This window comes from Corvus hawaiiensis, chromosome 16 (genome assembly GCF_020740725.1).
Source record: "Corvus hawaiiensis isolate bCorHaw1 chromosome 16, bCorHaw1.pri.cur, whole genome shotgun sequence".
NCBI lineage: Eukaryota > Metazoa > Chordata > Aves > Passeriformes > Corvidae > Corvus > Corvus hawaiiensis.
In genome coordinates, this window is record NC_063228.1 from 1,700,165 (window position 1) to 1,723,016 (window position 22,852).

Genomic DNA, 22,852 nt, shown 5'->3' on the forward strand with positions numbered 1-22,852 from the left:
CGCGACGCCGCACGCACGGTGAGGGCAGGGAAGGCGGCGGCTCGCGCCTCCCGCGCCCACCGGAGCGGGGGCAGCCGGCGGGGCGGGGCCGCGGCCCGGCTGCACCAAGGTAAACCGGGGGAGGGGGGGAAGGCGGGCGTACACGCGGGGAGGGCGGAGGGAGGGGAGAGGCCGGAGGCGCTCGCGGTGGGCCGACCCCCCTCTGCTTCGCTCGTTGGTTCCGCCCGGCTGCGGGGGCAGGGCCGCCCCGGCCGCCAGGGGGCGCAAGGGCGCCTGTCCCGGCAGCGCCTTCTCGTGGCTGCGCGGCTCCAGCCCGTGGAGGGGCGGCAGCGCCATCTTGACAGCGGCGGCGGCCGTGGGGGCGCCCGGCATGGGCAGCGCTCAGTGCCCCACAGCGCTCAGTGCCCCACAGCGCTCAGTGACCGACAGCGCTCAGTGCCCCACAGGGCTCAGTGCCCCACAGGGCTCAGTGCCCCACAGCGCTCAGTGCCCCACAGGGCTCAGTGACCCACAGGGCTCAGTGCCCCACAGCGCTCAGTGACCGACAGCGCTCAGTGCCCCACAGCGCTCAGTGACCGACAGCGCTCAGTGACCGACAGCGCTCAGTGCCCCACAGCCCTCAGTGCCCCACAGCCCTCAGTGACCGACAGCGCTCAGTGCCCCACAGCCCTCAGTGCCCCACAGGGCTCAGTGACCCACAGCGCTCAGTGACCCACAGCGCTCAGTGCCCACAGCGCTCAGTGACCCACAGCGCTCAGTGACCCACAGCGCTCAGTGCCCACAGCGCTCAGTGACCGACAGCGCTCAGTGCCCCACAGCCCTCAGTGACCCACAGGGCTCAGTGACCGACAGCGCTCAGTGACCCACAGCCCTCAGTGACCGACAGCGCTCAGTGACCCACAGCGCTCAGTGACCCACAGCCCTCAGTGACCGACAGCGCTCAGTGACCGACAGCGCTCAGTGCCCCACAGCGCTCAGTGCCCCACAGGGCTCAGTGCCCCACAGCGCTCAGTGACCGACAGCCCGCAGTGACCCACAGGGCTCAGTGCCCCACAGCGCTCAGTGACCCACAGGGCTCAGTGCCCACAGCGCTCAGTGCCCACAGCGCTCAGTGACCCACAGGGCTCAGTGCCCACAGCGCTCAGTGACCCACAGCCCGCAGTGACCCACGGCGCTCAGTGCCCCACAGCCCTCAGTGCCCACAGCGCTCAGTGACCCACAGCACTCAGTGCCCACAGCGCTCAGTGCCCACAGCGCTCAGTGACCCACAGGGCTCAGTGCCCACAGCGCTCAGTGACCCACAGCGCTCAGTGCCCACAGCGCTCAGTGACCCACAGGGCTCAGTGACCCACAGCGCTCAGTGACCCACGGCGCTCAGTGCCCACAGGAGGAGAAGGCAGCGTCTTAAGCTGTGCCAAGGGAGGTTCAGATTGGACACTAGGAAGAACTTCATGGAAAAGGGCATTAGACATGGGAATGGGCTGCCCAGTTTGGTGGTGGAGTCACCATCCCTGGACGTGTTTAAGGAAAGACTGGACGCAGCACTCAGTGCCATGGTCTGGTTGACAAGGTGGTGTTTGGTTGCAGATTGGACTCAATGGGCTCAGAGGTCTTTCCCAACTCGCCTGGTTCTGTGTCCTGTAGCCCTTCATCCCACAGCCCTGCTGTGGTTCTCAAATAGCAACCAAAAATCATGTCTATCAATGAGTTTCATTGAGTGACCCTCAGAATGAAGTTAGAAAAGGGTCAGGGAAGTCAGAGTGGATTTTGTCTCTGCTAGCATTAATATTTATACCTGTTCTTAAGCTTGGGAGTGTTTCCAATGCTGGGAAATATTTCTATTCATGCATTCAGTTGCATTTGGCTGGAAGCCAAGGTATGAATAAGGTGCATAAATCTATACTGGAGCTTGTGTCCATGTTGTTATATTTCTGTATGCTTCTATATTATATAAGCAAGGCCATCCAAGGATAGCTGAGAATTCATTTTCTCTGCTAAATTTCTTGCACTGCATTAAAATCTTTCTCTGCTTGTAAGTAACAGAGAACTAAACACACAGGAGGAGAAAATGGTATGAAAGCATAAACAACAGAGTTGTTGACAAGACTAGAGACAAGTTCATATTGCTTTAGATTTTACCTGGACACTGTGTGCTTTTCATGAGAAAACTAAGAAATTAGTAAAGCAATTTTTTTGTTTGTTTCCCTTCCCCCTTCCCACAGTCTAAGTCAGCATTTCTGTTCTTGCTGAGGCTCCTGTACAGGAGGCACTCCCAGAGCAAGAGTCTGTATGTCCTACTAAAATTAGATAATGCCTCGACCACCTCAGACCAAGAGAATAAAAACTCAGTGATCAAAAGGAACTAGTTAAGGGTTTCCACTTTCATTTATTCAAGTGAAAAGAATGTTGTAGAATCCTAATTTTGTGCAAATTGGCTTATTTGAACTGACATAGGAAACAGTGATAAAATCCATGTCCTTGCTTTTACTATTTAATTATATTCTCTTTGCATGCAGTTTGATTTTTCTGATCAAAAGACTGGTCCATATGCAAGAGCAAGCTTAAAAGAGATCCAAGTTCAGTCGGAAATCTGAGGCACAGATAGAACAGCAGAGTTCCCATCCCAGTTGATGAACAATGTGAGTGCAATTGACTTAGGGAGTCTGGTTCAGAGGTGTAGATCAGGGTTTCAGATCACTTCAGTTTGCCAGCAGAAAGACACTGGCATGACAAAATCCTAAACCCTGTGAAAGTCACTCTGCTTTCAGATACTATTACTGAATATCTTGATTCAGTAGCTTCATTCTTTTTCACCAAATCTGCATATATTTGTGATTGCAGCTTGTAGATGGAAACAGTGAGAAATAAATCTTTGAGTCAAATTGATGGGAATGTCTGGAAGTTTACAGGCTTATGTCACTGGTAGAAATGAGGATGTAACACCATCATGGAAGAATTCGTGATCTTTCATTCTAGTCACTTTTCACCATGTGGAGATGGAATACTTTAGCTGTGATCGATGCTTTGCTATGATTTGGTTTTTTCTGAATCTTAAAAAAAAGTTATGAATGTTCCATCAAGAATGAAAATCAAATGAAGTTTTCACTTTGCCAGGTACATACAGCAGCCACGTGTGGTCAGCGTTTGCAGGGTGCTGTCACAGGCCGCTGAGTCACTGATTTGAGTAAAAGAAGACAAAATTACTTTTGTGGAAAATAGATTTTGAAACTTACTTAATATTGCTGGAAGGCATGTGACCTACCCAGCTATCACAGGAATCTGTGACCCCTTCTCTGCCCCCTGTGCCACAGAACTCATTGTCTCAGTTGTTGTCCCTCAAGGAAATGACAGCCCAAATCCACTGCTGCCTTAGGAACCACAGACTCATTTTGGCAGACTTGCATGAAAGGTGAATATGGATTACTGACCTCTCGTTGCTGTGGAGAGCTCTGAAAGGGATGATTGATTATCTGCTGCATTAGCAGCAGGAGAGAGACTGCAGGTCACTTTTTAGCTAAGTGGCATCATTTAGCTCTTTAAAAACCCCCAGATGTATGAACTTTTCTGCATCTATTTAAATAAATGTTAGCCAAAGAGTGCATTTGAAAATAGCAGCTATGGATTGGGATACAGGGAGGATTGTCTTATGGGCACACAGTATGGAACATGGTGGTGTTCCCTACTACAGTGTTGATACACCATGGTCTTGAACGACAGAATTTACTTCCATAGCAGAGATGTGACCACAGCTTAATTTGGAAGGCAGTCAGCCCAGCAGTTTGTCACTGTGTCTTTAGACTCCTTGCCACTAGCAAACCAGCTGTCAAATAGAAGTTGTATTGCTCATAAAGAAAACATTTTACATCTGAGAAGTTCAAAGCTGCCTTTTCACATTATTTCATGCAGGGTTTTGTTCCCCACCACCCCTGAGCAAATCCAGTTTCAGCACCAGCGCTAGGTGTGTGTTACTAACGTGTGGCCCAGTTAGCTGGGATCTGAAAGAAGAGATCAATTGTTTTAAAATATCCTTTTTTTTCCATGGGCTCTTCCTTTCACCCTTTATTTTCTAAAACTCTCTATGTACTCACTGCTGGCAGATTTTATGCTTAAAGTGAGTGGCTAATGCTTGACTTGAGAAGAAAGGATGAAATAAAATAGGCTTACAGCTTCAGCAAAGGAGCTGGGCAGAGGAGGAGGGTGCTGGACATGCGTTCCCAGCCAAGCATCCCTCGCTGGAAAGCACCTGTGATTTAGCTGCTCCTGGATCTGCAGTCAGTCTTGGTGCAGCCTGACTTCTGTCCGAGCTGTGCTTTGACACTGCACTGTTGGGGTCATTGTATAGTGCAGTTGGCAGATTCCTTTTATTATTTTTATATGAACGTTTAATTTAAATTCTAGACAAGCCTGCAAATAGTAAAATAAGACTGCTGTTTCATTGATTATTCAGATTATTGAACTTTTGCGTCAACCATCTAAAAATCCAAAGGAATGTTTATTTGTTTCCTGAAAGAAAAACTTCCTGCTTTTTATAGTCTAAGAGACTATTTGTTTTAATTAACAGTGAAAAAACTTTGCATCTTCACCCTGCAGTAAGTCATTAACTGCTCAAATCTCCTTCGGAGTTTGGAGGCAATGGGATGTTTCAGGTGCTGGATGTACGCACGGGTAGGAGGGGTTTGCGTGGAGACCGAGGGAGCGTTACCAGCCTGCGCCGTCGGGCTCTGCCCCAGCCTCCAGCTGGGCTTGTTTGGGAGGCAGCGCTTGGCTTCCCTCCACAGCCCCGGTTCCGACACTGGGCTCCAAACTGCGATCCCGCTTTTCCCCACTGACTCGGCTGTGCGGACACACCTACCTTTGACCTCTCCTGGTTTGCTTTGTGGCAGTAAACACCCGAAATTTGCTCAGCTAATACAATAGCCCTGTACTTTTTGACAGAAACGCCTGTGGTTAACCTCTGTGGGCTGCATTCTGCACTAAAATGAAGGGTGGTAGAAGTTAAACAATGGGTGTGACTACCACAAGATGGGTGTTAGTGGGAAAGTGGTGTAACATCCACTTAGCATTCCAGAGATGTGAAATATAATTATGATTTAAATGCCAAAGATGTAAGTTGCAAGATGAGTAACTACAAGGACATGAAAGCCTCCCTTATCTTCCTTTCTATCCCACTCAGAATCATTTTGCACACCCACAAAACTAATACAAGTAGTGTCACTTGATGAAATTATACCTGATACATGACTTGTACCATCACTTACATTTCTGTCAGTGTGGGCTCTGTTTATACCAAAGGAAAAATTCCAATCTCATTTACAACATTTTAAGTTGGAAGTAATTCTGCTCTCAGTGGAATTACTCCCTATTTATACTCCCACTCAGATCAGAATCTGACCCAGGCTTTGAATTCTGTCTTATTTGCTCTCAGCCTTTCCTGTCATTGACAGAGGTCCTTGATCTGTAAAGGGCTCCTCATAGCTTCATTTATGTATCTTTGCAGAAATGGCTTATGAGCAGGTCTGTAATGTTAAGAATTGTTGACTAAATGAGCCCTGGGAGCAGCTGGTTGCCGAGTATACAGGAATAGCTGCTTCATGTCTTTTACATCATCCAGCATACGTGGGAAGGAGAGCAAGAATGCAGAAGTGCAGCCCATGCCTAGATGGGGGGCTACACAGTTCTGTAGCAATTCCAGCATGGAGAAGTTAAAGAACAAAAGAGTAACTTGTAGGGGGGGGGGTGGGAGTGGAAGCAACTAGTGGGGGAAATAATTGTTGGTTCTAAACTTTTCAATAAAATCTTTATATTGGTATGTTTAAAATCCAAGGTCAGCTCTGAACAGAGGGCATGTGCTGTCCCAAGTTGTTACCTTAGTAATTGTCTGATGCATAGATCAGAATTGAAATCTGTATTTTAAACATTTAAACATAGCCCGGCATTGTTCCTTTTATTTTCTTTATAGATTACATTAAAACCTAAGCTGTTACCAGCTTCTCAGAGGTGACACCTTCAGATCAAAACAGAGGGGTGAGGCCAGGATTTGGGACTCAGCTTGGTGCTAGGTTAATGCCTGTAACTGAACTGTTTCTTTTCTGTACAAAATATGCACCTAACAGGGGGACGCAGTGATTTGTCAGATACATGTTCACCTGTGCCTTCGTGTCTGACTGATTTCATTGCCTGAAATGAGCTCTAGAGTGGATAAAGCAAAGCACTTACTCCAAAGTGTTTGATGAGCTGAGACTACCTCATTATATTATTGTGGAATTTATTTCCTAGAAATACCATAAACATTTACTAGAAGTACTTTCTGCTGTGTAGGAAGAATAATTTCCTATCTGGGGGAAAAATATATGATTGGTTAAACATGTTAAAATACAAACAGCAACACAAAAATGTTCTCTCTTAAGAATCAGAGGAAAACAGTTCTTGAAACCACGAAAGGTCTTTAGATCACAGCAACAGTTAAAGCTAGGATTTCTAATGAAAAAGAACCATGAGCCAAATCCTGTGTTCAGGTTAGTATCTGTCATTCCAGCTTTGGTGAGGGAAAAAGGGTGTGAGTGTCTGGAGCCACAGGAGGCCTGTTCTGGCCACTGTACTGGAGGCAGCAGCTCGAGAACAGTACAGCCTGAGAAGCCTTTGGCTCAAGCCCCTTTTCTACAACCCAGAATTCAGGAATTGCCACAGACTGCAGGGATTTGAGCCATAGCACACTGCCAAACTTCCCACGGTAGTTTGGGTGCTGCATTAGGAAGCAGCTTTTCCTCATGGCCAGGAGAGCGCTCCCTCCAGCGGGAAGGTGAGGCTGTCTGAATTACTCTGCTCCAAACTGTCCATTCCCAGCACACGGGTCTGATTTCAGGGTAGATTCACCCACAGTAATTAGAGCTCCAGGCTGGCAAATGGATCCTGATAGTCAGATAATGTCCTGTCCCTGACACTTGTTCCTCATTGCGTCCATGTTCTTACTTGGCAGTGCTGCTGCACCTTCCTTTGGGACAGTAAGGTACCTTTGACAGCTGCAGTGCCCCTTCTGTTAATTTAATTCATGGCAGAAATGATGTTATCCAGAAGTGGATTTGTCTCTGGGATATTTGTGGTCTGTCATGAAATAGTGTAACCACTTATATGATAAAATACTCATTTACATAAAACAAGAATAAATTTCATTCTTTCTTCTGACAAATAGTCTTATCACACCTGGAGGCTGATTCAGTGGGCTCAGCAGGTACACAGCTCTCTGAAAATAAAGACATTCAGAACTTTTCTAAATCCACAGTTAGTCTGCCTCTCCTGAGTGCTTAGATAAAATAGCTTTCATCACCTTTTCATCACATCAGACTCCAGCTGAATCATTACTGCCTACTGTCATGGTATCACAAATAAGCTTCTCAGCCCCTGAAGCCTGTACAAGTTTTCAGCAATGTTGTGGTGGTTTTATCATGTATTTCATTCACAGATTTGCAAAGAGAGGGTCAGCATTGGTACAACAATGTCTCAGGAAGGGGGATGCGTAGAGTTTCGGTGACTTGCCCAATGTCTGTTGCAAAACGTGAGTGAAACAGAACCCAGGCATTCTTGTAGCAGCCTTGATTCAGCAAAGCACTAAACCAAGTGCTTAACTTTAAGCAAGAGCTCAAGTTGTTTGAATGGAGACGGATTTAAGTATCTGTATAAATACTTTGCTGGACTGAGTCTTCAGCTTTCAACAGCTAATTATTGTTTACAGCTATTTCAGGGGTTTTTCATATAGCTCAGCATGTCTTTGGATGGCGGAAATATTTTTAAACTAATTTAATGGTGTGAAAAAACGTCCTGCTTGCTGGCCTTTTGGCATCTCAGATGTTCATGCATATGTTGGGGGTTTGTCTTGTCTTTATAGATGACACCAGCAACTCGAAAAGAAGTTCTTGGCCTTTACCGCAAGGTTTTGCAAATAGCCAAAACCTGGCAGTCAGCATCAGGACAGATAGAGGAAACCATGAGAGAGAAAGAGTACATAAGAAATGAAGCCAGAACGTTATTCCGAAAAAACAAAAATGTGAGTGTCCTTATGGTTTTGAATTTCCGAATGACTCTTCTCTTGCTCTTAGCACTCTGTGGTTGGATGTTAAGATAGGAATATAAGGCTTGAATTCCCAAAATTTCATTCACCTTAAATGCTGGCATATTTGGGTTACAGTTTAAATTTCATCCTTGAGAAAACTCAAACCATTTCAGCTCTTCATTAACTACTGTAGAAGTCTAAAAGGTCTTTTTTCAGTAAAAAAGTGCCAAGAAAAAATGAAATTCCAAAGATACTGCCTGTGTAATTGAAGCAGCTTTTGATCTTTACAAAGTTAGCTAAGTGTATCATTACCCATGCAATGGCAAACAGAGCTCAGCAGCTTCTTTTTTTCTTCTCAAAGCAGCAATTATTGGCACTTCTTTTAAAAGAAGCACTTTAATTTTTTTCTTAAGGAAGAAATTTCAAACCCTGGTAATCAAAGGCCCTTCTTGTAATTCAAGATCACAGCACTTATTTATATCCCATACTGGTCTGGGACTAAATTGAAGTAATGCAAAATCAAAAAAATGAATTTAAGTCATAATTCACACCACATTTCTGACTTCAGAGGGAGTTTCTGGATAGGATGATAACAGAATGTACACCAAGCAGTGTCTTTCCTTTCTCCTCTAGTGACTTTGCAGAGTGAAAAATCGGTGAGTGTGGTTTTTTCATAGATGTAGTAGTAGTTTACATGTGTATTGTCTTTTTACAGAGAAAATACCATGTTTGGGTAAAAACTCCCATCTTTAGTCTCAGTCCTGACAGCCTCTGGGCCTTAACATTCAGCACCATCAAGCCCAGAACTGTTGAGTCAAGGAAATATCAATGTTACCTTTTATGGATGTGAAAAATAGAATCACTGTATCCTTGGCATTGCCAAAATAAGCTAAGGAAAGCCACGTGCTGTGCATCATTTACACTTGAGCTTCCAATTGCTAATTACTGTACTCGTATAAAACACTTGTTTGTATGATTGTAGGTAACAGATCCAAAGCTGATTAAGCAGTGCATGGAAGAATGTGAGGCAAGAATAGAAATTGGACTTCACTATAACATCCCCTACCCGAGACCTGTGAGTATAAATACAAAGTCTTCACTGATACCCACTGAGCTTTCCCTGTACAACAAAACCATCAGTTTACATCACTCTCACTGCACTGCATTTTTAGATGAGTTGGCATTTAAATGTGTACTAAAGCAGAGCCAAATGTACATTGAGATGTTCTCTTTCACTGTAAAGTGGAGGATTTCTTCTCAAAACAAGGAGTCAAAGCCTAAATGGAGTTTCATGAGCTAAATTCCCAAGGCCTCTGAATATTTAGCCAATCTTCTCTGACCAATGAATATAGAAATCTCTACTGCTGCTTTAGTCAGTGCTTGTACTACTATTTGCACCTAAACACCCATCTTGCAGGATGACAGCCTCAGCAACAGTAACACCTGACTGCCACCACCTACATTTTTCAGTCATTTAGGGGGGTTACAGCTGCATGATTCCCATGAACAGTCTTATGAAATATAAAGACTTTGTCAATCAAAGGAAGAGTCTGTCACCTATTGCTCCTTCTGCTTATGGAGTCAATGACATTGATTGTGCATTTTAATGTGCCATATATATAATCATGAGAGTAAGAAGGCAGGCTTTCAATACATACAGTTTGGGGTTATTTTGTGACTTGTTAAGTAGGTATGAATAAATCACATAGTGATTCAAGACATCTACTCAAGAATTTTTAGGGTTTCTAGTTCTTACTCTTCTGGAACATTGTCAGCAAACCTATTTCATTAAGTATCATTGCAGTCTGATATCAAACTACAAAACAAAGTTACTAAGGCCTAGCATATCTAGGATTTTATTAAGGCCTAAAATGTATAGGATTTTAATAAACACAAAAATTAGGGCCTGAAAGTTACACCACTCCTCAGAGAGTGCTCCGCCTAGAAATCTAATAACCCGGCTTGAGACAATAGAGTTACCCTCTCCAAAGTGTGAAGAAATTATTTAAAACTCAGTGAAACTTAGTTTGTATACATGCTGCCTTTTTCTTCCCAATATGCACCTAACTGGTGGGATTTTCTTTTCCAGATCCATCTGCCTCCCATGGGCCTTGCCCATAAACAAGGCCGTACATTGCGACACCAGGAAAAGTTAAGGAAGATTTCTAAGCCAATATACCTGAAATCCCACGATGAAGTTTCATAACCCACCCTTTAAGCTGTGATGTGTAATCACATCCTTTAAGCTGTGAACTGCAATCCAGGTGATTTGTGTGCACGACTGTGAATGGTGTGGTCACTTGCTCACACATTTCCTGAGGCCAAAAAGCCAACTGATCCATTATGTATGATGGATCAGTTGCTCTGGTATTTATTACATTTCAACCACTGACTTGTCAATAAAAGTAACACTTTTTAAGGAGGTGTGATACAAAGATTACTTTGACATTAGGACAAACTGCAGCAGGATTTCAACCTCTGTTCATCTGTAGCAGCGTTCTCTGGTGGTTTGAGGATTCTGTGAGCTCGGCTGTGACTCAAGACAGTGCCTTGTGTAAGGTCAGCCAAAATCAAGGCAGTCTGGGAGAGTCAAGCAGACCCAGTTCCTCCAGAGCTTCTGAATGCCAGTGGGAATACAGTCACTGCACCATGCAGCTGCTCTCCTTCCTCTCTGGTCCCTGCTCTGCCTGCTGTCCCTGGAGGAGAGTTCCAGTGTCATAGTACCCTTATGGGGAAGTTTTGTTTCTGAATGGACAGTAGCAAAGAGAAAGCAGAAGTGCCACTACTCCTCCTTTTTGCAAACTGCAGAGGAGTGGCCTAGAGCCTCTATGTCAGCATTTTTCCCCCTTCCTTTGGAGAGGGTGTGGATGTGAAATGCAAAGTTTGGAATGCCATTACACAACTCTGAGTGAAACATTCCAGTGTTGGCTTCCTCAGGTTCCCATGTATGGACTGGTTGAAAACTCTCACTTCAGGGTATCACTATGGGAACAAGCTTAGGATGCTTTGGTGTCCTCACTGTGTGTTTTCACATGGTCAGCTTTTCAGCATAATCAGCACACTGGCTTTCTCAACAATTACTTTAATTTTAGTGTTAGGTTTTAACTCTTACATTATGGACAGAACCCCAACTTTAGTAAAAGAACGGATCTCCAAGTCTCCTAAGTTTGAAGGGTATTTCTCTTTCACAGGTGCCTCATGAATGGAAGTAAAGTGAAATTAATTTTCCTTTCATGGGCTACCAGTTGTTTTGGCTCCCTTTCAGTCCTTTGATTTTACCAGGCTGTTGACACATTCTCTTCAGGGAAGTTAGGGGAGCCCTCCGTCCTTCAGGCTGGAAGTACCAGTGAGACCAAGCTTGGACAAGAGCCACACTGTACTGGACACTACCTAAGCAGAGTCCTCAGCACTTTAAGGACAACCTATTCCAGCCTGACAATAACAGTGGCAAAAGAAAGCAAATTTGAAACAAGCATTTGTGTATTTCCTTTTACAGTGGGAGAAATCAATGAAATCTCATTTCTGAGCTCACCAACTCATTTAAAACTCTCCAAGCTCTAATAAACAATGACAAATAAATAATTCCTGTCTACTTGAAAAGTAAGTTAGAACTGTTCCTGTGCAGAACAGACTGACAGTCCCTCCCCCTGGAATGCACTTATAAGAGTGAAAAAAGTACAAGCAGATGAGAAAGTACAAGAAAATAAGAAGAGTGAATCAGTATGACAGGTACTGGCTGGCCCAGTTTCTCACTACCATTTATGGCTCTGGTCCACAAAGGTCTCTATTCCCATATAATTATTTCCTGGGAATGCCTCATGTGGGAAGTAACCAGTAAAATGCCATTGTTCTGTCAGTGGGAGCTTTGCAAATTTACTGCTGCCAGGAAGACACAAAACAGAACTCCTTTAGCCTAGGAAAAGGGGGATTACATAAAAAAAAGCGAAAGAAAATATTAACATGATTGCACACACTGCTTAATTCTTCAGAGAAAAAAGTCTAAATACAGGCTCCCTACCCTAATCCTGATACACCAGTGTAAGGATGCGTCAGCTGAGCCCAACCAAAACGTGCAGAGCCAAGGGGTTTGAATGGAAGCTTAAGCTCACTGTTTGTCATTAAACTAGCATTTGAGTTTTTTGAATTGCTAAAGTGCGTGTGACTAATGAAGGTACTGATGCTCTGACACATCAGGTGAATAAACAGCCATGGAAATGAGCAGTCTAAATTTACTGTCTGTGTTATAGGCACAACTCTTTCCTAAGCATATACATAGATTATTTCAAAAGAACAGCCCTAAAATTACAGAAGATTTACACCAAACTGAAATAACAACAGGAGTTTCAGTTTACATCTGAAGGAAAATGCAAAGAAGCAACTTTAAAAAGGTTCAAGTACTCTCAAGTAACTCAAATGAGTATCCAGTTGCTTAACTGAGAAACCAGCAAGTAACAGCATCAAATTATCTGAGATGCCTTAAAATGCTACACAGCCTAATAATTCTTCAGAGTAAGTGTTTGAAAAATTACTAACTGGTGCTTCATTCTCTTTACTCTTCATCACCAGAAGGCAGACTGAAATTTGTTAAAACTTCAGGCTGTTCAGCTAAAGAAAGGATTAGATCAGCTCTTTTTTCAAGTCTGGAGAGCAAAACCTTTCTTTCACAGCTTAAGTTAAAGTTGCTATGGAAAGGAGAATCTGCCTTAACTAGAATCCTTTGTTTTTGGAGGTCAAACTGGCAAACTACCATTTTGAGGGAGTTTCATTAAAAAAATTCATCTGCAACTCAGTCCAGCAGGTAGGCAGGCATCTCAACTGGTACTCTTGTATTAGATGCCGAGGCCCATATAACTCCTGTCAAGAAGTATCCCAATGATTGCACAATATGTCATTCCTACCCATAAATTTTACTTGCAAAAACAGGTTGTCCTAAAATGCCTCTGCCTTCTGCAGAATTTGTAATGGACTGGATTCAACCAGTGTACTCTCTGTCCTGTACTTGCTGAACCTTCTCTTACTCCCCTTCCAGTAAATGCTGTCATTTTCCAATTTATCACCCTAGTCAGGAGATGCTTTAGAATAATTTAGAAGAAAATGATGACATTATATTCTTCAGAAATAAAAATCCTGAGTCAGTTGCTTGAACTCTCCTGCAAGCTAACTGGTAGGCAAGGCAGTAATAGTTTGTTGACACAGTATCTGGCCTTGAATACCTAAATAACACCTCCTTTCTGGAAGTTCTGTCCCTAAATCCATCATTACTAAGGTTATAATTTATGAAGCTATGCACTTAGGACTAACATTAGCAAGCACACAACCTTTTAAAAAGATGGACGTGGCACCTTGCTTACTGAATGTACCCCTTGACATTGGCTGGGGGTGAGGAGATGCTCATTTTGCTGCAGCAGCACCCCAGTTGATTCCCAGGGCTGCATCACAGCACTGAAACAGGTTAAGATAGATTAGGTTATCTCGTCCATCTTCCTACTAACACAAGTTGCTTCTTGTAATACCTTTTAAATGTGGAGAAAATAAGGCAAGCTGGACCTCACTGTCCTGGGCCCTACTATGTATCCATCAGAAATGGGACCAGTAACATCCATCTTTTATCCACAGACAGGTCACTTATTTGATCATACCTATACATTCATTTTCAATAATGCTAATTAAAGCAGAGATCCTGCAACTTTCACTAATAACTCTAATCCTATTAGGCAAAACATTCTAGCTATAATTAGAAGAATTTGGGGTCTTTGTATTGTCTTCTGCTTTTTCACCGTATAATTTTCCCTTTAACAGCCCAACAGTGTTTAAATCCACAGGGGTAGTACTTTCTGAAATGAATTTTTGTACAGTTATGAGGAAGGTTTCAGTCTCCTAAGATACAAACCCCATCTGTCTTACAGCACCCCTAGCTGGAAATCTGTCTCTGCTAAGGGAAAAATACCTCTTGCTCCATGATGCACTTTTTTCCATCTGCCTTGAGTTATTAGCAAGGCTGTAAATCTACAATTTGCAGTAATTGCAGGTGGGTTTTGTGGCTTATTTAACGAGTGCTTCTAATTAAGAAATGAAAATTCTAAACCTGTAAATCCAAGGGCTCTAATACTACTATTATAAGGTACTTAGTTTGTCCAAAAATTTTTCACATTTCTATCATGTCCAACTAGCAGCTGAGTTGCCTTTTTCTTTTTTTAAAATGCATCTCAGCCAAGAAAGATTGTGAATTCTAATGTTTAGCTAGTTCATCATTCTCCAGGAAGGTCTACACAATGCTCAGGAAATAAGGCTGGGAAGCTCATTTCAAAGAACCACAGAAAAATATCTCTAAGACACATATCCCTTGACAGTAAATGCCATTACTTTTTCTGTACTAGGGAGGGCAGCCTAGGAAATCATGTACTGCAGTAATCATCAGCTAAAGCAACTCAGCCATGCCTGGTGAAGGGGATGCACAAACCCTCTTTCACAGACTCCTCTCTTATCTATATATATTGTTATCATGACTACAAAAGTTTAAAATACATCTTTAATTACATTCCAAGAGATGCCTTCATATCAAATCTAAACATCAACACACAGGAAGCACTTAAGAAATCAACACAGTAACAAATTGCACGTGTATCGTAGCAAAGTCACTGTATATTCATTCAGTCACTGTATATTCATTCACAAGAACCACAACCGTGTCATTCAATAAACTGTCAATTACTGTTGGTTCACAAAAAGGTGTTAACAAGCAATCCACATGGCAAACTATTACACAGATTTCCAAGAGTTTTAAAGCAATTGATCTCCATAAAACACAATTTAGGTAGTGAATCAGTGAATTTTTTTAAATGGTTTAATTTAGAAGACTGTTTGTAAGACTAGCATTATCTGTAAGAGGATTGACAAACCTTCATTTTAGTGTTTTAAGTGTTGTTGGCCCAGCCTCCCTTTTCAGCAGGTGAGGTGGCACCAGTGCCTTGATGCAGAAGCTACATCTGAACAGAAGGATCCTCCTGAGAGCAGCGACTGAGCTGGTCAGTCCGTAGGGAAGGGTTTCACAGCCAGGCCCTGCCCCTTTGCCTGCACACAGAGCTTCCATACAAGGAGGATCATGACTGGTTTGTTATCTCTGATGCCACAGTGACCTAATGGGTGATCTGAATTGTTGATGCAATTACAACAATTAGATGCAGACGTTCAAAAATATAGTAATCACCACAATGATTTTTTTAAATGTATAGTAAATTTCTGTGAATTTTAATTATATGAAAAGTACAAAGTATCTCTCATATGAAGTCTAAGAAAATAATTTTTTCAAGGACCAATTTTAATTAATTTATTTATAGATCTACTGAAACATGATTCTCTTCTTAAAAACTGTTGTCTGTTTGGATGAGTGTGTTGTAACATTCATAAACAACTTTTATTTTGGTTTAGGTGCCAAATATCATTTAGTCTAATTTGTTAAGAGTAGTTTCTTCCTCTCAGTAATTTGAAACACCTGCACATCCCTATCCCTTTTATTAAAACAAACATCCATTAGATGTCCTGGCCTGACATCTTGGCTCTACTCACCACATACCAGCGATGCACCAAATGCCTGCATGCTGGACTGTCAGTGAGGTATCAGGTGTGGTACATGAAGCTGCTGTTTCCCTGTGCATCTTCCTGCAGAGCAGCACTGCACAACACACCCCCAACACTTCTGCCTTACCTTGCAGTACCATTCTTAACAGTTACTATTGTATGAATATCTGCATAAAACAAAGCAGTGGTTAATGAAACAATAAATGAACACTGTTTTCACCTAATCACAACACAACAGACCAATTCCTGTCACAAGAACCGTGTCCTTCAAGGAGTTGTAGCAGCATCCCTTAATGCTTGTAGCAGGATACTGGGAATTGCCAAATGATGGCCTGAATCTCTGACTTCGTGAGGCCTCCAGCAAGTCATTAAAATGCTGCAATTTGGGCAATGAAAAAAAATACAAGACCCCAAATTAGTGGATGTCTGCGTAGTGCATGTATTTTTAAATGTTTGCCTTGATCTTTGTGCTTCTCTTGTACTGTGTACACAACAAGTCTAATGATGCATCTTTAGTACCTTCTTGGCATGCTGTGGGGATTAGTTAATGACTGCACAGCTCTTTGAAGATGTTCAGGCTATTTTATTTTTAATTAATGTTTGCAAGCTACTTTGAGCTTCTCTGATGAAAGAGCTTAGACAAGTATGAAGTTTCAGGCAGTTATTAGTCCAACAAGCAAGAGAGCAAGATGAGGAAGTGTGCTGGGTTTGGTTGGGGTAGAGTCAGTTTTCCTCACAGGGGCTGGTATGGGGCTGTGTTTTGGATTGTGCTGAGCACAGGGGTTGATAATATAGAGATGTTTTTGTTATTGCTGAGCAGGGATTGCACAGAGCCAAGGCCTTTCCTGCTTTTCATACTGCCAGGCTGGGAAGGAAGTTGGGGATGTCTGGGAGGTTGGGAGGAGACACAGCCAGGACCCCAAATGAGCAAAGGGACATTGCAGACCATGTGACATCATGATCAGTATGTAAAGTGGAGGAAAGAAGGAAGAGGGGGACATCTGGAGTGATGGCGTTTGTCTTCCCAAGTCACCATTACATGTGATGTGCCCCTGGTCTCCTGGGAATGGCTGAACACCTGCCCGCCCATGGGAAGCAGGGAATTAATTGTTTTGTTTGTGTGCGTGGCTTTTGCTTTCCCTATTAAACTCTCTTTATCTCACCCCATGAGGTAGTGGAGGGGGTGAGTGAGTGGCCGTGTGGGGCTGGGCTGCTGGCAGGAAGTAAAGTGAGACTGGGAGAAAGAAAACAGCTCCATGTATCGGGTACCTTGAATAGGTAGGTGAATAATATTGGAAACAAAAAGGTTACAAAATTATGGCACAAGCATACTGTTCTGAGAAATGGCAGGCTCCCAATGCATGTGCTGTCCAGAAGTCTTCTGTGGAAACTCTGAGAGACATCATCCAGGAATGATTACAGGTTTATAATACAGCTTTGGTAGTTCATTCTACCTGAGGATTGAAGGATTGGGTTCATATGTTGACAACAGAATATTCTCATCTCCTCCCTCCTTGTCCTACATACTCCGGGGACACAGAAGTGGTAGGCAAATCCACAATCTTTTTGCAACAGATGGGAAGTGGATTCCCATTAAAATCAGCATCAAAACTCTTTAAGCCCAATTTCATAAAAAAAAAAAAAAAAAACCAAAAAAACAACAAAAAAACCACAAACAACCATGCAGCCATTGAGGAGTAAAGCAGATCTTTACAGAATCAATACTGCACCCCCTCAGTCGTCCAGCTGGCACAGGGCTGCCACACCTCGATTTATCCAGTGCTTCTGGGGCTTGTCTGAAGGGAGTTCAATCGACAGAACATAGTTGGTTGAGTGCCCAGTGGTGGATAAGACACCTCTTCTTTCACTTGTCTTGTATACAGGGCATGAATAGATGCTCAGATGAAGAAACTTGGAACTTTCTCCAGGTTTCAGCCAAATTATGGGCAAAGGATCATAAAGGATTTTTGGCAGTGATTCTCCAATTACCCAGGATTCTCTATCCCATCGTGCACCTTCCAAAAAAAGGCCTCTCACGTAAGCCCCATCTTCTGGCATTTTCTCCATTGTGTGCTCCTGTTTCATCACCTAGAATGATTAAACCATTGCTTGATTTTATTTTTATCTGAGTATACTAAATCCTATAAGTGACAGTCTGAAATTGCTCCTTTAAATAAAATACCTTTTCATCTGAAAACTCTATTTCTTGCTGCCCCAGGATACGTTTCAAGCTGTTCAAGAAAAGCAATATTCTTCTGCATTTTTCTTACCTCAAATTCAAATCCAATGTGGTCGATTGGGATGGTGTATTTTCTGGCAAAGTTTTGCAAAACACCGGTCAAGAAAGACTGAGTGAAGAAGAATCCTGAGAGCCAAAAGACTGTAGGTGGCCCATTGTCAACCCAATCCTGAATAGGGAGAGAGAAAACAAATGTAAAAAAACCCCAACATACTTGTGGCTTCACTGTGCCAATTCACCAGAAAAGGGATGTCTTTTCAGATACCCTCAAACAGCACAACGAGATCTAAGCCTTGATGGAACCCTCTGCCTCCGTCCATCAATTCTCTGTTTTTCTGAGACAACAAATCACAGAATTCAGTTCTTTAGGATAACAACCAAAATAATCACTCATTCTGAAACAACCAGAACTCAGTGCTACTGAGAAAAATTTCAGAAAGTAGCATGTGTTTTGTTAAGTCTAGATAGTGGCCCCCCAAAACAGAAAAGTGATTGAATTTGGACACTTTTATCAAAATAATCTCCACCAATCTCCTAACATGCAAAAAGGCCAAATTCTTTTACATTCTTTCCTGATCAATGTCTCTTCACTGATCACTGTGAGGGTACTCACTACAGCCTACATACCAGATGCTAGCAGAGGAAATCATTCCTGTACAAAGATGCCAGACAGGGAGATCTTGGGCCTTGTCCACACAATGCAGTAGGAAAAAGCAAAACAAGGGCAGAATGTCCTCACACTACTGGAAGTTATTTGGAGTCAAAAGAAGCCCCTACAATGCTCTGATCCAGCAAACAGGAAAGTGCCATTTATACAAATCTCTCAGACACTTCTTCCTAGCTTTCTCCTCTCCTGGCTTTTATGGGGTTTCACTACATCTCAGTACCTCACTATTTAAGGTATACCCAAAATTTTAAGTAGTTTTAAGAGTGCTAAGAGTGCAGAGAAAATAATGGAATGGTGAGTTAAAAATTAAAATAGTCTGTTCAAAAAAGTATGTGGAAGTGGTGTGACATTCTATGAAACTTGAAAGATATTTACACGTATATAAAATTTCATAGCTCCTGTTACACACTGGTTCTAAAGCGTTCTCACACCCAGCTCGGTGTCCTTTCAGCAAGGAAGCCATTAAGACACCAATTTGAACTAAAATGAATCTTATAGAAATAGAAAGATGGAAACTACCAAACGCAGCACTGGATTAGCACCAAGGGATCATACTCCCAGCTCACCCTGCTGAGCAATTGCCCAGCGAACTGCAGTGCTGCTAATGCAGAGGGTATTTGGCCGTGAGTGTGTGTGAGCAGCTCACAGTCTGGAGCTACCCAGGGACTGCTGAGCAAGGACAGCACTGACACACGTTCTCCCCATCCAGCTTTCAACTGCAACTACCCACACCCCTCAGTCTCAGTTTAGCAGACCTGGAAGAACTCCAAACGACAGAGGAGATCGGACACGTAACTTCCGAGAGGCTTCAGTGATGGATAGGATTTGGAAGCCCACATTGATGGCACTTTTCCCATTAGCATGCTGTTGAAAACATCTTCAAGCTCAGAAGACATCAACACTTGGCCTTTAATGGCTTTGCCTATATTAATGAGGCTGCTCCGAACAACTTCAGTAAGCCTTCAGAGAAAAGAAAGGAATTGTCATTATTTACTTCTTACTACCTGGCTAAATACCCCTCAGTCCAACTTGAATGAAGGGTTGATAAAGGTGGTAAATGTCCTGTCAGAAATTCCTCATCAAATTTGTGGTTATCAAAACTCTTACTTAACTTTAGAAAAGCAAACAGATTAAAAACAGACACACAGAGAAAAGACAATGAAAACTTTCACTCTAGACAAGGGAAATCAAGTGATGAGAGCTTTAAAGCTTGTAGTACTCACTGTCACAGTGTGCTGTGAATTTTGGGGCCTGGGTATCACTTACAAAGGCTAAAGCAGGCTGCTCTCCCTCAACACAACAAACTCAAACCTGATTCAAGTTCATACTCCAAGAATACCATTGCTATATTCAGGTACTCACCTGCAGCTTTCAAGTATTTTTAAAAGATTCATCCAAAGCAGAATCTAACATGTTAAGAAAAATGTATTGTAAAAGGCTTGGTTAAGGCTTGTGAGCAACTAGCAGCAATGGACACAAGCATATTTCAGTTTAAGAAATGCTACACAAAACACTGAGCCATACCTGTTAAATCGAATTAGTTCTTGCCTAAGAACTGTATTCATGGACTCTTCATAAAGTACTGGGTACGCCTTCATCACTTCTTCCATATCAAAGCTACTTGGTAGTTTGGACAGGATGTCCTGTGCCAAATCTTCAACAACTTCCTGAAGGCACAAGTTTGCAGTGAATAACAAATATTCCTTTCCCCCCCTATTTTTATTGAATAAATTCCACAAAACACTATAGATTTTATATTTTTTCTGTACAACCACATAGGTGTTTTAGTCCATTTTCCTAAAGATATAGTGCTCTTACTTGCTTTGGGGATCATCCTGTCTGCATGTGCTTGCTTACTCCTTCCTTCTCAATAATTTTAAATTTGTTAAATAATAATTTTTAATTTGCAACAAGGTTTTAGGCAAATTCTAAGGAAATAGGCAGGAGAGCAGACAAGCATAATCCTATTACTGCCACAGTGAAGGAAAAGACAAAGCATGCAGCATGAGCAAAATAATGGGAAGACCCCATGAATACCACAGCCCCAAGAGAAGCTCTACTTGCAGTATATTAGACATCAGAAAATATGATCACTGGACAACCCTGCAGGAAATGAGGCTCCATCAATACCACTGTTCAAGAATCCACTTGTATATAAAATACAGGATGTCAAATCTGAGAGGCTTGAAAGGTTATTTATCTGTATCTCAAAGAGGCATGGATTTGGCCTGAGTAACCTCAGCTGCCAGGACACATGGTATTAATCTGTTTGAATGCAAAGTCATGGAGGTATATTCCATCCCTAAAGGTGCTATGCCAAATCCATCTGCTTCTCTCTAAGGACATTCACATCTGCTCCCAATGCTACAGTCATGAGATGAGAGGTGTTGGGTTACTCTGAGGCCTAGGACATGACAGGAAAGGGCACCTTTCCAGAGTGCAAGTTGATCTTTCTTCCCCAGTTACCTGAGGGGACTTGCCAGCTCCCCCTGCTTCTCTAGGCAAAGTCAGGAGCACTGCATGGAACAGCTGGTTGGTCTCCTGGTTATCCTTGGTGATATCTGCATTTTCATGAAGTCCAAACACTTCAGGGTGTGTTGTAATAGGCAAACTTCGTATGTATTCAACATAAGACTGTAAAACAAACATTCAGATACCAGACATCATGCAATGTGATATTCCTAAACCATCAGTAAACCCAACTGGGACAGAACCTTCCCATTTATAATTAAAGATGGTCGTTTCCTGTTAAACACATCCAGGAATTGACTGACTCTCCACAGAGATAAATATAAAAGTTCTGAGTGATTCAAAAACTCATGGGGGAGTTGTTATTACCACCCTCATGTAAGTGGCAAGAGAAAGGAAAGTACATTAGAAATATCCAAGGAGTGCTGGTAGGAGTCACAGAAGGGGGTAGGATGCTGGATGTGTCATCCCTACAACTTGTGGGCTACACAAATAGGTGGGATTTGAGCACATTCATTATCTCTATGAAGCTGTTAGAAGGGAAAAAGAGGATGGAAACTGAGTATACACCTGCCATTCCACCTCTTCCTCCTGACTGCTGCTTTCAAGGTCAGACTGGTGGCAAGAAAGTGCACAAGCACCCTGTAAATTTCTGAAGCCTGACTCCTATTGGCTTTCTAGAACTGTATTGGAAACCTACACAGGCTCTTTGCATCAACAAATGCCAGAGTGTTGGATGATCTCTACATCCCCATTGGGGTATGGTAGATATGAAGTACCAGACTCCTATTTCATACATAAGATACATTCCAGGGCTTTATGATCTTATGGGGTTTATTTTCTATTTGGTGTATTCAGCATTATCCAAGCACAGTGTAGGTAAGCTCCTCCCCAGTAACTCAGAGAGAATTTACACTTGTTGTCTTCTCACCTCATATGGGCCATGTGGTGGGATGTAGTAGTCACCTCCAGCTGACAGCATGTACTTCTCCTGCTCTATATCCTTGTTATAGACTATAGAAAGCAGGGACAGGAGGAGACGCCTGTCTTTATCATCTGTCACTCTACCTCCGTAGTTACACTCCCCTGGAAAAGGACAAAGAAAACCAGTTTAATGATCAAATAAAAATTATCTTGCAATAATGTGAAACTCTAGTAAGCTGAAGCTCCAAAGCTCCAGATCTTCCAAAGTTTTTAGGTCTTATACTTGAATTGATTCAATCGAAATTAGACACTTGGACATCTATGGGCCAAATTTATGTGTCTTGATGATGAGAGGTTTAAGGAACACTATGAGTTGGTCTGAGAAACTGCTACTCATGTCCCAAAATGCTTTTTCATAAAGCTAATCATAATATTAACAGAAATCAAGAATGACAAGGCTGACAAGGAGGTGCCAAAAGGCAGCTTATCTCCGTGGAGAAAGAGAACAGAATAGCCACAGCAACTGAGTTATTTACACATGTCAACACCTCCTGCTCTAAACCCCTGAGTATGATCACACCCTCTGGTGAAGCACCAAAGCTTCCTGTGTCAGGCTCACATTGACCAGCGAAGGTGGAACAGAGGCCATGGATGGTTTTATTTGATGTGCATGAAGCAAAGACCAGGAGGTTTGCTGGACCATTAGTAATTGTAGCCATATGCAAGTCAAAACAACGACAGCTGAGGGTTTAGGATCCAATTCCAATCACAGTCCAACTCCAATATCCATCCAGTGACAACCACATTGTATGTGGCAGGCCAGTAAAACAAACCTGTGTGGAATCCACTCCGTTTGTTGAGAAGTCACCAGTTTATCAGCGTGTCAGCTGAAAGTGCCTAGCAAAGTCAACAAACACATGTGAGAGGA

General features: G+C 42.7%; 2 protein-coding genes across 3 annotated transcripts in view; one reads left to right on the forward strand and one right to left on the reverse strand.

Moving 5' to 3' along the window:
- Window positions 1-6: 6 nt before the first annotated feature.
- LYRM1 (LYR motif containing 1) lies at window positions 7-10,469 on the forward strand. Its single transcript, XM_048320821.1, has 4 exons — window positions 7-109; window positions 7,883-8,041; window positions 9,030-9,122; window positions 10,137-10,469. The coding sequence occupies exons 2-4, from the start codon at window positions 7,883-7,885 to the stop codon at window positions 10,251-10,253; spliced, it is 369 nt and encodes a 122-aa protein (XP_048176778.1). The 5' UTR covers window positions 7-109; the 3' UTR covers window positions 10,254-10,469.
- A 6,755-nt stretch (window positions 10,470-17,224) lies between these two features.
- The window catches only part of DNAH3 (dynein axonemal heavy chain 3), a 57,167-nt gene continuing 51,539 nt past the window's right edge, over window positions 17,225-22,852 (reverse strand). For both annotated transcript variants that reach the window (XM_048320815.1, XM_048320814.1), the window contains exons 57-62: window positions 21,932-22,086; window positions 20,998-21,165; window positions 20,056-20,198; window positions 19,287-19,491; window positions 17,896-18,033; window positions 17,225-17,713 (exon numbers count right to left, since the gene is read on the reverse strand). In XM_048320815.1, the coding sequence (XP_048176772.1) occupies window positions 17,360-17,713; window positions 17,896-18,033; window positions 19,287-19,491; window positions 20,056-20,198; window positions 20,998-21,165; window positions 21,932-22,086 (1,163 nt within the window). In that variant the 3' untranslated portion in view covers window positions 17,225-17,359. The remainder of the gene's footprint in view (window positions 17,714-17,895; window positions 18,034-19,286; window positions 19,492-20,055; window positions 20,199-20,997; window positions 21,166-21,931; window positions 22,087-22,852) is intronic.